At 35.8% G+C, this 12,724-nt stretch overlaps 1 protein-coding gene across 2 annotated transcripts; it reads left to right on the forward strand.

The window, feature by feature from the left end:
- Positions 1-5,637: 5,637 nt before the first annotated feature.
- Positions 5,638-12,013, forward strand: LOC126872201 (uncharacterized). Of its 2 annotated transcripts, none has more exons than XM_050631862.1 (3): positions 5,638-6,843; positions 8,253-8,925; positions 9,457-12,013. In XM_050631862.1, the coding sequence occupies exons 1-3, from the start codon at positions 6,042-6,044 to the stop codon at positions 9,887-9,889; spliced, it is 1,908 nt and encodes a 635-aa protein (XP_050487819.1). In that variant the 5' UTR covers positions 5,638-6,041; the 3' UTR covers positions 9,890-12,013. The 2 variants fall into 2 exon arrangements, with proteins under 2 accessions (XP_050487819.1, XP_050487820.1); XM_050631863.1 differs by having other exon boundaries at positions 5,640-6,732.
- Positions 12,014-12,724: the final 711 nt, after the last annotated feature.

Below are 12,724 nucleotides of genomic sequence, written 5' to 3' on the forward strand. Positions count from 1 at the left end.
AATATACCGTGACACAAACGTAGGATTGCAATTTCTTCCCACTCGACCATTGAAATAAAAGTAGAATAAGAAAAAGAAAGAAAGACAAAGGAAGACAACTTTTTACGCAAAGCGTGTCTATAATTGCACACAAGGTGCTTTTTCTGCATGATAATCTTTTCAATCGAATCCTCATGGGCATAATCACGAATGTGTGCCACGTTACCATGCACCTGCAGATCGACGGGAATCACCCGTATTGATATCACCTTGATGACCACCAAGGTCCTTTCAACGATCGTTGAACCTTCTCGACATGCAAAACGTCGATTTTCTACGTCGCCAATCTACCATTAACTTTCCAGCTTTCTTCTAGCCGATTGCTCCTCAGATAACAGTGATCATCAAAGTTTGTTTTATTTCTTTTATTTCTGAGACACGACACGATATTGTATCTATAATACTATTACTTTATTTACTTTCCTTTTTGGTTTACATTCATGGCCTATTTTTTCAACCATCGAGCTTAACATCTCTTAACATTTAGTCTTACAACCTATACTTAAACTTGACCTTACAATATACCTCTTATGTTCCTTATTCTCTCTGCTTTTATTACTCATATTCTCGCAGCGTCCGAACTTATAACAACACACACATCTAAACAGAAACATAAAACGTGAAACTCTAACAATTCTATCTATAATGCTATATAATAAGAAAACTTTCTTTAATATAAGAACGTGGGATGTTTGACTCGTGCAGTTTCATGATGATATTGATTATATCATACTATTCCTGTACAGTGATATCTTTACTTACTCCTTTTATTTCTGTCTTTTTTTTAGTCAGAGAGAAAAGAGGAATGTTTTAAATATAGATGTTAATCCTCATTCGAATGCAAGAGGTACGAGAACGGACTGATCCAGGCAAGCAGGTCAGAGCGGAATTTCCTCGTCCGCTCTTTCGCAGCAGTTTTTTAAATTTGAATAATCCGTTCAAGTTTATGCACTAACGTGTTACCCTGAATCGCTATACGTGACACGTGTATTCGTATCGATTCGTAGGAAACTCATATTTTCGCTACTTTTTATTTACATTAGGCTGTCATATGAGCCAAGTGGCTGAAATGATTAACTCCACTTTATACAGGCCAAAGTGGTTAATCTTATTTTTCGAAATTTTCGAAATTTTAATATCAAAACACTGAATCGATATCTTATATAATTTTATCAATTATCTTTACCTTTTGTGAAGTTAATCGATTTGACAAATAAGCGGCCCGTATATTTTACTGCTCATCTACCAAATAGTAGTAAATTTGTCCGTGGCAGCTATTCTGTTCGTGAATGGAAAATTCAATTTCATCGAGTTAGCGAATACAGATCCATTCAGTTCTTTTTATCATATCGTTTCGGAATAGAAGAGATTCGGACGCCACCCGATGGATCGCCATTCAAGAAGCTCGAGACGAACTCGAGCGTCCGTGTGGAGACAGAATGACGCCCGGCGTCTGCGTCGGTGTCCTTGAACCCTCGATACACGCGAACGTGTTTCCTTCGTCGGTGTTTTCTAGATTTCCCAGAAGGCCGCGGTCACTAACGCTCGGTTTGCTTCGATTATTATCGATCTCGTCGTGAATAGGTGTACAGAAATGTCTGTTGAACGAACCGGGCATCAATTATTCGCTCGTGCCAACCTCGAGGACGCGTGTTTAATGCGATTACCGGGCCGCCGTTTGTCGCGCTCCATTGTAGAGAAAGATTTGTACGATTAACGGAGCTACTATGATACTTCTCGATGATAGCTGCTACTCTTTTGTGACTCCTCTATATTTTTTGTTCGTCGTGTACCACATGTACAAGATTGAATATTTTTTGGACGATGATTATTTAAATTATCTATGAAGACTGCAGGAAAAGAATAGGATAAGCGACACTTTGCTACTTTTCTTTTACGGACAAGTTAATTTTCTCAACTCACTATTTCAAATGTTGCTTTAGATTTTCATGCTAAATAAGATTTTTGCGAATTTGTTTGAATCATCTCATACATAATACGAATATTTTAAAACGAAGTAAAAGGTTGTAATAATAGAAAAATATAATTATAAATAAATTTTTTTATATTATTCGCGGAATCAATTTCTATGTCTCAACTTATCAACAAATGCGTGAAATCGTGTAACAAATAAAATGTACTGAATTTTACATCAAAATACTAGCAGGAATGGAAAAAGTATATCATGCTTGACTACCGCGTTATTTCTGAACTTCTTAAATTTTCTTTGAATTCCTGAGTGCCATTGCGAAATACCGGTTATCGTCTCGGGGCGTTGTATGGAGAAACTTGTAAATTTCAATCTCTTTAGGGGAAGAAGGTTTAGGGTTTATAGATTTTCTTTAAAAAGTGATCACAATCTTCGAGGCTTGCTGCATTTTCAGGAACTTTTCAGAATTTTCATTTTGATGTAATTTACAATTTTCAATGAAACGCGAATAAAATATTCTATGAGACTAATTTTAATTTAAAGTATTCTTTGACAGTAATTCACAGGAAAGTCAACAATGACCATAGTTCAATTGGTAATTTATCATTATTTTGTGATTTAGAACTTGTTATGTGTTCTAGAGAACTAAAAATAGAATTTTGGCCTATGTAGAGATTTTAAATTGTCCTTTAAACCCTGTTTCTGCATTCGTCGTCCACCATGTTTGGACAAAAATGAAAGTTTTTATTGAAAGAAATATTGGGAGAAGGGCGTGTCTGCGATGGCTAGGACAGATAACTCGGTGATCTCACCGAATTGACCGACTCGATATTTTTGGAGCAGCTATAAAAGGGGCGAACTTTTACAGCTCGATACAATCTCCAGACCGGATGTATGATAAACCAAGGGAAAAGGTAATCACGTTCAATTCACGCTTCTGAACAATCATCATACGCGCCATTAAAATTACACTGATATATTTCATAAATTGAAAAGTACAAAACAGCGATATAACAAATATTATTCCTTTAAATTCAAGTTGAAATTTCTGATTACTTATGTTATAGTTTCACACAACAAACAAAATTAGAAACTAAATTATCTATTTTATTTTTAAATTAACATAACGATGTTAACGCAAAATGAGTATCGCCTGTATAAAATATATCCATTTGTAAAAAGAATATTTAATTTGCTCGAAGGGTTGACCAATTCGTGCCACGCCTGAAGCTTCTAAGCGTGCAGCATCTCGACGAGGAAGAGAAATCGTACATGCAGTAGCGCAGAAACGTCAGCAAAGAATCTTGCAAACTCCCGAAGAACTTTTGCTCGAACTGCCGTGGATCAATACCTCACAGCTCGAGGAACGTACTTCTCGAACTTGTAGCCACTTCACGTGTTTGATGCTAGAGTAACCCGCATCTCTCCGCTTGGTTAACATGATGATCAAACCTTTGAATGTGTCAATCTTGCATCTTCGTGTACTTCTCACGTACTTCCGGAAAAAAGTAGCGAACAATCAGAAAAAAGCTCTAGATTTGAACTCAACCAAAAGGAATGGTTGGTTCGTTATTACACGAAACAATAAATCACGTTAAGTCTCGTTTAGATCCAATAAGTTTCTTCAGTTCTGAAAATTGAAAACTTCTTGACTGGTTACATTATTTATTCAAAAATTTACGAGTGTTATTTACTTTACTTACTTGAAATACACTTTCAAGTTTCAAGCGAAGTTGAGATTTTTCCGAATTCTGATTACATTATTATAGGAGGATGTTAGGATCATCAAGCGATATTTAGAAGTCTAGGTCTGTTAAAGTTCATTAAGGAGCTGTATCCAATAAGAATGAGAACGTAGAAAAAAAATTATTGATACGTATGTGTACACTTGTAAACTGACAAACACAATATTATGTGCAGAGCGAGTCAGTAAATAGTACCGTGTGGAATAACTCGTTATCTATTGATTTTATCAGAAAATGTTTGGAGTGAAATTTATTGTATCTAAGGAGCCTGATCAGATAAGAATATTTTAATTTTTTAATACCTTACATTTTTTGAAGTACTAAGGTGAACTTGGAATTTGTAAACGGCACCACATATGTTTTATAATATTACATATACCCAATAACATTCAATGCAATATTATTTATACCGAAGAACGATTATTTTAACAGATATTTTATTTTAAATTTGCCAAATTTAATGGTCGAAAGACAAGAAAATACGCGAAGAGGTATTGTCTCTGTCTTTCGTGTTATACGTTAAATTTAATAAATTAAGTTAAAAGCTAAACTAACAGTTTTTCGGTGTAAATAGGTTCATACTTTTTTGCAGAGAATATCCAGCTAGATTGATTAGTATTATAAAAAACGTATGGTACCGTTTAAAAAATTCAAGGTTTTCTTAATATTTTACAAAATATGATATTAAAAAATGAAAATGTCCCCACCTGTCCAAGCTCTTTAAATATAATAGATTTCACCTCAAACATTTTTTCGATAAACTCGATAAATAACGAGTTTTTCAGGTGGTAGTTTCTTCTTGCTCACCTTACGTATATCTACTAAATCACTTGATGTTAAACGTTTCATGGACGGAGTTTGACTTCCAACTCTGAAATGATTTTCGAGTTGGATCGCGATCGAACAGACAATTTTTCAACGCTTTGAACAGACCAGGAAGTCGACGGTTACGTTGCATGGTTGGCAGGTTGCCCACTGCACTTGACCTTGCACTTGCACCCGGGATCGTGCAAATTTTGCAACATTCTCGGGGTCACGGACGATTCTCATTTTAAACGGAGTTCGACGTTTATGCCGTTGGTTCACATTCGACACGTGCAGCTATTTCGCGCCTTTCACGGAATTGCACGCGTGCACGCGATACAACTGCAGACTTAAATGCGATGCTATTCCGAAGCGATATGTCGAAAAACAAATGATACGGATAGCTACATGTAACTATGGTGACTTTTTGTTTTGATATTTCGCCGCTGATTGCTCGAGTTCAAACATATTAACGATTCATTACATAAATTACATAAATTACTTAAGGTAAAGTGTTTTAATATAATAGAAATTGATAAAGAGAAACCGAGATACAGATATCGATTAATTAATAATATCTTTAATTAGGAATGTGTATTTATTATTAGATGTAAGGAAGAATTATGCGTATTTCTCAATAAAACATAAATAAAATGATTTCAATCGTCCGAATATTCTGTAGTGGTCTACGATATTTTTATTCTTTTTATTTTTCTTTTCTTTTTTTGTCAAATTCTAGATTCTAGTTTTCGAAGTTTCCCAGCAACTGTTACGTGACTGGTTTTTAAAATCAAAATCTTCCTTGAAACACGTACAGTATTTACATGTTACGGTACAGTTATCGCCGAATTTAAGCTTGAACGAACCGTAGTATTGAATATACACTTCCTTCACCATTATACTCGTTATCGTGTTCTAATATCAGAAATAAAATGTTAAAGAATCGAATGTCAAGGAGAATGCTAAACTACTTTAATTTAAAATGATATTGTGGGCTGTAGAACTAAAATCTCAGAATACTCTGCTGTATTTAATACCTTTGATCAATCGAGTCAGAATAATCGATACATTCCATTTTATATCAAACAACTCGTTGCGTAAGGTATTTCAGAGACAAAATCTTCGGAAGCGTAATATCACGTCGCTGAAATTTCTATGAAATTCCTGCCCGATCATAAAAATCCTTGCTCTGATTTATTAAATTTTAACATCAGCCTTCAGCCATTCTCATTTTCCAATTTTCTTCTGCAATTTTCTAACTGAACACCTGCCATTTCTCACGATTTCAGTGACAGTGAACGAACGTATCACACGAAACGAAAATCTACAACCTCGAATAACCAAGAGAACACACATTCAAAACAATTTGCGTGAATTTCATAATCGAAACTTCGAATAACGACAAGGTCGTCTTCAGATAAAATCTCTTCCCATATATATCTCTACGCGCTCACATCGTTTCTCATTTTCAAGTTATCCCTTTAGTCTTGCTTCTATCAAGAAGATGTAAAGAACAGTCCTCCATGTATATCGGTCTAGTGCATGTCACGTTGATAGCAAGTGCTATCTCAGCCGTGCAGGGCAAATATCGGTTCTTTCAGGCGAGAAATTTCACTAACGTTGAAGCCATCGTTTCCTGCACGAGCCTGACGGCGAAGCGTTTGTTCAATCCCGAGAGACGAATCGATGTGCTGTACGTCGTGCCTGCCACCTATCTCGAGGACGCAATCTCGAAAGTCTGCGTGGAAAACGCGCCAACTCTGGTCGTCGATCGTGCCGAGTTAGTTAAAAATGAACGCATACAAGGTTACATCGTGATCGAACACGGTAAATTTATTAATTCGCGTAGAATATTTCTGTATGGAAAGAAGAATCTACGCACGTTACAATATCTGTTCGTTACGAGGAGCGTGAGGGAAGAGGTGCATTTATTCGCGAGAGATTTGTTGAACGCCGGCTATCGGGACGTGGCATTTCTGATGTTCGATGACACGGCCACAGGTACGATTATTCGTGCAAGCGCAACGGGAGACGAGATTACATCGAGATCCGTAGGATCCTGCACGTCGGTCACGAACGATGTGGATCGGATTCCGACGTTCGCCGCGGATTCCCGTCGATTTTGCCCGCTCGGTGGCTGCACCATGAAATACGCGATCGTCACGGATGCGACAGTGAGCTTCTGGCTCAAAGAAGACACGCTCAGACTGAAACGTGAGCAAACTGTGTTCGCTAGTCTGGACACGCACACTAGGGACAGTGTTTGGAGAGTTCAATGGAATGTGGATTTTTACTCGGGCACGGGGGAGTGTGAGAGATGTAGAAGTAACTATCGCACAGCGTGGATATTTTTGAAGCGGTTGAGAGGAAAATAAATTCTGTTGAGTTTCAGATTTGTCAAGTCATTTGAGCTAAAGCTGCTATTTTTAATTTGTGTTTGAAATAATGCTTGGTGGAATGTTTGCTATAATGAGAGAAATCGTTAAAATGTTGAAAAATGGTATTAAGAAGACAGTTAATTTAGAAAAGGGAGTGAAATGTTGAAATAGTGGTCTCAATATATTTGAGATTTTGTTAAAAGAATTACCTGCAGAAGGTAAAGAACAATATAAAAATCATCTTTGAAATTGGAAATGATCATAGAAACCACTTTGCTTTTAATACATGTTTTAAGTGTACAAACAAAAATCGAAATAACAATAATATTGCTATTTTATACATTACACGGTAATAATTATTATAATAGTTCATATAAACTGCGCAGTAATCTTCGCATTAAAAATATCATAAACTGCAATCAATAGCCTTGGGAATATTAAAATATTAAAATTCACTTATCGCTGTCTTTCTCTCTCATCGTCAAGGAAACGTTAATCGATGTAATTAATTCGTCGCGAGAAGAATACCGTCAAGTCACCGCGATAAATATTTAATAGTCCGGTATTTCACGAAATAATTGACGTATTTCGCTCCGAGTTTCTCGAGCATTGTGATAAATCACTTAAACGAGTATATGCTTCGTTGTTGCTAGCTCGCAACAAAGCTGTTGGTTTCATTGCCAAGGGAGCGACCTTGCAGCGATCGTTTTTCAATCACATACGCTTTCAACATCCATCACACTCGTGTCTAATGAAATGGAAGAATAGAGAACAGAAAATTTATAGGAAAATTTCGAAAATTTGTAGAGAAAAAGGTACACGCAAAACATCATTAAATCGAAATCTTTTATTTCGCAGTGATACTGATTGATAATTCATGGCTTCAGTAGCCACATTTCGTCAGATTAACGAACCTTTTAATTAAATTTTTATTGATAGAAACGTGTCATGTTGGAAAGCGATGTAGCATCTGAAGTGTTGTTCAGATTAACATGATTAATTGTTATCTGAATTACCTGAATATTAATTGAAGTTGGGAACTGTTTGATAATATTGGTCTTATAAATGAAGCCAACCTTCTCTGAGTATTCTGTTCAATCATGCTTCTTTTACCTGTTATTAGCTCACAGATATGTTTATGCAAATTCTTTTTCCCTGAACAGTGAAAGAAATACGATCTAAATAGAAATTTATTTCACGCTCTAAATATTATGAGTATTTTGCTTTGAATATTTTAGATATTTTTGTATATCACAAGTATTTTATATACTTTGGCACATTTAAATATTCTACAAATGTCTATTTATCGTTTTCCATTTAAATTATAAATAATATATCACTAAATCGTCACAACAGGTAACGAAACACTGCAAGCAGTAGGCGCTCTCCTCATTGAAGACTTCGGGAAGTACTACAACCTGACCGTCGACTCCAGCACAGAAATAAACATACCTTGGCCCGATGCCTTCGAAAAGCTCATGAACCGTGACATAGACATGATAGCAGGGCCGAAACCCGAAGATCTACAAATCTTAGACAACGTCGAAGTCATCTGCTGGTATATGTTCCGTGATATGGTGCTTGCCAGTTTGGTTCGTATTAGAACTATCGAGAACGACATTTTAAAGTTAGTAATGCCGTTTCATTATTTCGTCTGGATCAGCGTGTTCCTTGTATTCATTGTTTACACTCTTCTATTGATCGTACTGAAAAAATTGTCGAGCATGGGTTTGATCAAAGAACAAGTGAAATTTGCACATATTTGGGCGATCTCGTTGTCTCAAAGCATCACGTTGCCAAGAAACCTTGGTTTGCGCCTGGTGCTGCTTTTGTGGATGATTTTCTCCCTTTATTTGAGCATCACTTATAACAGCACGTTTACCAGCTCGCTAGCTCAAGTCGACACCGAGGATCTGCTGCAGAATCTCGAGCAAGTACGTGACTCTGGTCAACCACTCAGCGGACCAGGCGTCGTACGCTCCTATTTCAACAATTCCGACGATCAGTTCATCATAGATTTGTATAAAAGGTAATCTTACCGGTCACGGTAAATTTCCAATTCCTCTCTCTATTTCGTTCCAGTCAATTCTCGTGGAAGCTCTTCGATTCGAAGTGCGTTTTAACTGGATTCCTCTTGTATTGCGTGTCTGGTACAGCGAATACTGGGAATTGGATGATGGATACTATTCGTGAAACGAGATTCTCGGCTCTACAACCGATTTATTGTCGCGTAAAAGACTTTTGAGAGTTTCATTCATTTATCGTGCGAATTTTGCAATTTCCGATATCGCTTGGCTTGATCTTATTTGATTCCTTTAGTAGGTGAATATATCTTTTTTATATTTTGTAGACGAAATGGATCGAAGAGTTATGTAGGTGCAAGATTTTATTGTTTTAAGTTGTTTTACTCGCTCTAATACATATTGTTCTAAGCTTTCGGAAAATTTTAAAAGTTTCTAGGATATTACCAATGTTTCTAGCATGTTGAATAAAAAGCAATCGTTAATGTTTTGCGTTTCGTGTCATACCAATAAACATACTAAAAATATTTTCGTAACAGATACGAAGTACTTGGACCCGAAGAAGCACTTGATAGTATATTCAAGAAGAATGGATTCGCTGTGTTGCAACATTTCACCGTTGACAGAATGAACTGGGATTACAGGAATAACAGAAGTCTTCGGATGTACACACTACCAAAACCAGTTTTCAGATTCCCAGTTTTCTTCTTTGCAAGAAGAGGATACATGTATCGAAGGCCTCTTCGACGACTCATTACGAAGTACCGAGAAACAGGAATGATAAAGAAACTGAGTAATCGATTAATGATCGAGGAAGACCAGCAGATCGTTTTTAATCAAGATTCGGATGAAATTTTGACTATGAAGCATCTCCGTCCGATTTTTGAGATATTCTTCGTGTGTCAGGGTATTGGTTGTTTAATATTCCTCATCGAATTGTTAGTGACTTGTATTCTGAGAGATTCGTTATAGTATTCATTGCTCGATTTTTAATTTTATTAGTTGAATCTTTGATTAATTATATTGATGAAAGATCGGTCATTTGATATCAGTATAGTTAAGATAATTATTTCTATTATTAGACTCGATGTTAAGTACGAATAATTGGCACAGAAATGAGTGTGATAAACTACTTTATGATATATATAGAAGCGAGACAAGTCCGAAGCAGGAAGTACAAATATGTCTGTTTGCGTAAGAAAACGACAAATCCTTGTTTTACTTCTTTGAGAGTGTTTGGTTTCCTGTTATTGCACCCGCTCTTTTCATTAAGTATGACGTAAAACGTGACGCTATATATTTTGAAGGATTTTGCGAGATATTCCACCGGTTTGCATATATCAAATTGTCCTTGAAACGAGTTTTTGAAGGTTCACAGGATGTTGCGTCACATTTCTTCGTTCCCGCGGAACAATAATTCTTCGATATTACATAATCTGCAAGATGCATTATCATAAAATGCATTTCATTGAGTTTAGCATTTGTACTTGGTTGTGAAGCAAGGTTGCGGGACAAATTTATCGAACGAAAGGGAAAACATCGTGCATGTTGTCGACGAACACCATTCACCAATAAATCTGATTTTTCAAATTGCTCCGTGCACCGTTGCACGACGAATCGTCCAACATCGTTGTTTAGGAGTATTCTTTCTAACTCGCTCGTACAGAGCTGATTCGTTTTGTTTCTTTGCCAAGACGGTCCATTTATTTTGCAACACGTGCACGCGAAACTCAACGTAACGGAACCTATATTTTCCTCTACAAAAATACCTTGATTCGTGAAATTTTCTACCATGTTGCATTGTATTTTTCATTGATTTATTATTGGCAATCTGCTTATTGGCAATCGAAATGAATACTAAATTGATTAATAAAAAGCAGATAGTATAGAACTTAAACATTGTGGGAGTAAGTTGAGATTTTTTAGAGACAGTGGTAAAGTAAATATAACTAGAAACATATCTTATTTTTAAGAAAAGCAAGGTCAATCTTTTCTTTGTATGTTGTTATATTTTATTTTTTACCAATTGATTGGTAATTAATCTATTTGACCATCAGAAGTTTTTAGAATTCTTTAAAGACTGTTTAGAGTTGAAATGATAAAATCTTTTTATTCTTAGGAAAAGTAAGGTGAATATTTCACTCCGATTTACTGTTAATGTTAATTCTTTGCAAAATACAAAGCCTTTCCTTAAGATTCTTTTCTTTTCCTTTCATCTTTCTTTTCTTCAGGCTCAAATCAGCTCGATATTTCTCTTTATTTAGAGATAATACTCCTTTGAAATCACGATGCATCGCCGTAAAAATGGCCCGAGATAGTGAAATTCTTTATTTCATTGGAATATATGAAGTAAGTTAATATGTCTACATCTTTTTGAAAGTAAGATTTTCACTAATAATAAACATTCTTTTTGATATATTAATGTATCTTTACAAGAGATATAATTTAAAGTACAAAAGTTATAAGAAAGGTATGATATTTATAATATAAATTCCAATTTGCCACCCTACATGTATATGTTCTTATAGCCTAGAATAAAATTATAAAAGATAGTAAAATAGTAACAATGCTGTAGATTGTGCAGTGTTGATGTTATGATCAACCGATATTTGATAAAGAGATAGAATCTTTAATTTAAGGAAAGTAGCTGAAGATAAATTCTGATACAGAAATGTACATATCATAATCTTAAAAGTCCCTAGATGCGGATCTTATTATGTACTTATCTAGTTTTAAAAAAGTGTACTTATACCGCAATTTTATTAAGTTTCTCATTTATAATAAACTACAGAAAAATTGTGATAACACACTAATTTTAGTTTCGCGCGCTGATATTCGGTTCTCTTGCAACTACTGAAATACTTTGAAACTATCGAGAACCTTCTAAAATTTTAAATTCTCCTAATTATTCAAAACCAGTGGGATTATCCTTTGATCTTTCAAATGCATTAATATTTTTCGACATTCTCTTTTGAAACCTTTAAACTCTTTTCAGCCCTCCGAATTCTTTGAAATTTTAAATATTCTTTAATTATTTGTAGCCTTCAGTGCTTTTCAATATCCTCAATCCTTTCGAAGTCCTCGAATATCATCGAATTCTCGTATCTACGGTATTCTTTAACCTTCGAAATCTCTAAAACCTTTTGATCACCCCAGATTTTCCGAATTCTCTGCGACGTTAACATTCCACGGAATCCTTCGTATCTTCCATAATCCTTAGATTTACTAGTCCGTCTAATCAGCCACAACTTTCCTAAGCTCCCTTAATTCTTATCTGAGGTACTCACTTCTTATCAAATCATTCCATTGCAAGCTAACTGCAATATATTTTTTCCACATTTGTCTTCGAATATTTATCGAGCCGATTAGACCCTCGCGTCACAAGCTACAAGATGGACCTTCTTTCACTCTTCTTTATCGATCGTAAAAGTACCTCTAGAAGTCCAAGAAGGACCTCAGTACCCAATGCATGGTAAGGAATTAATTGCAATCTATCGTGGCGGGACCTTGAGCTTGGTTGTTGCGCGGAAGGCTCGTCGAAGAGCGGAGAAATTCACTTAATCAACAAAGTCAACACGGTTCACGAAGGATCGACGGAACGATTAGCGTGGCCGTTGCGAGAAGAACGAGTGTTAACAAGAACTCGTGTTTTCTATCGCAATGATCTCTCCCTCGGTACCGTTCACGCAATGTCGATTCTCCGATAGCAAAACACCAACGTTTTTTTCCCTTTCCGCGTAATTATCGTTGGTTGGTATGTTTGCAACGGCGAACACTAGGCGAGCATGACCTCCTCCACGTATGTAT

This window comes from Bombus huntii, chromosome 12 (genome assembly GCF_024542735.1).
Source record: "Bombus huntii isolate Logan2020A chromosome 12, iyBomHunt1.1, whole genome shotgun sequence".
NCBI lineage: Eukaryota > Metazoa > Arthropoda > Insecta > Hymenoptera > Apidae > Bombus > Bombus huntii.

Excerpts from the sequence above, each read along its gene's own strand:
- LOC126872201 (XM_050631862.1), top strand. The coding sequence starts at position 6,042 with ATGTATATCGGTCTAGTGCATGTCACGTTGATAGCAAGTGCTATCTCA. Across the intron at positions 6,844-8,252 it reads GGAGTGTGAGAGATGTAGAA|GTAACGAAACACTGCAAGCA; the intron begins GTAACTATCGCA and ends TCGTCACAACAG. Across the intron at positions 8,926-9,456 it reads ATCATAGATTTGTATAAAAG|ATACGAAGTACTTGGACCCG; the intron begins GTAATCTTACCG and ends TTTTCGTAACAG.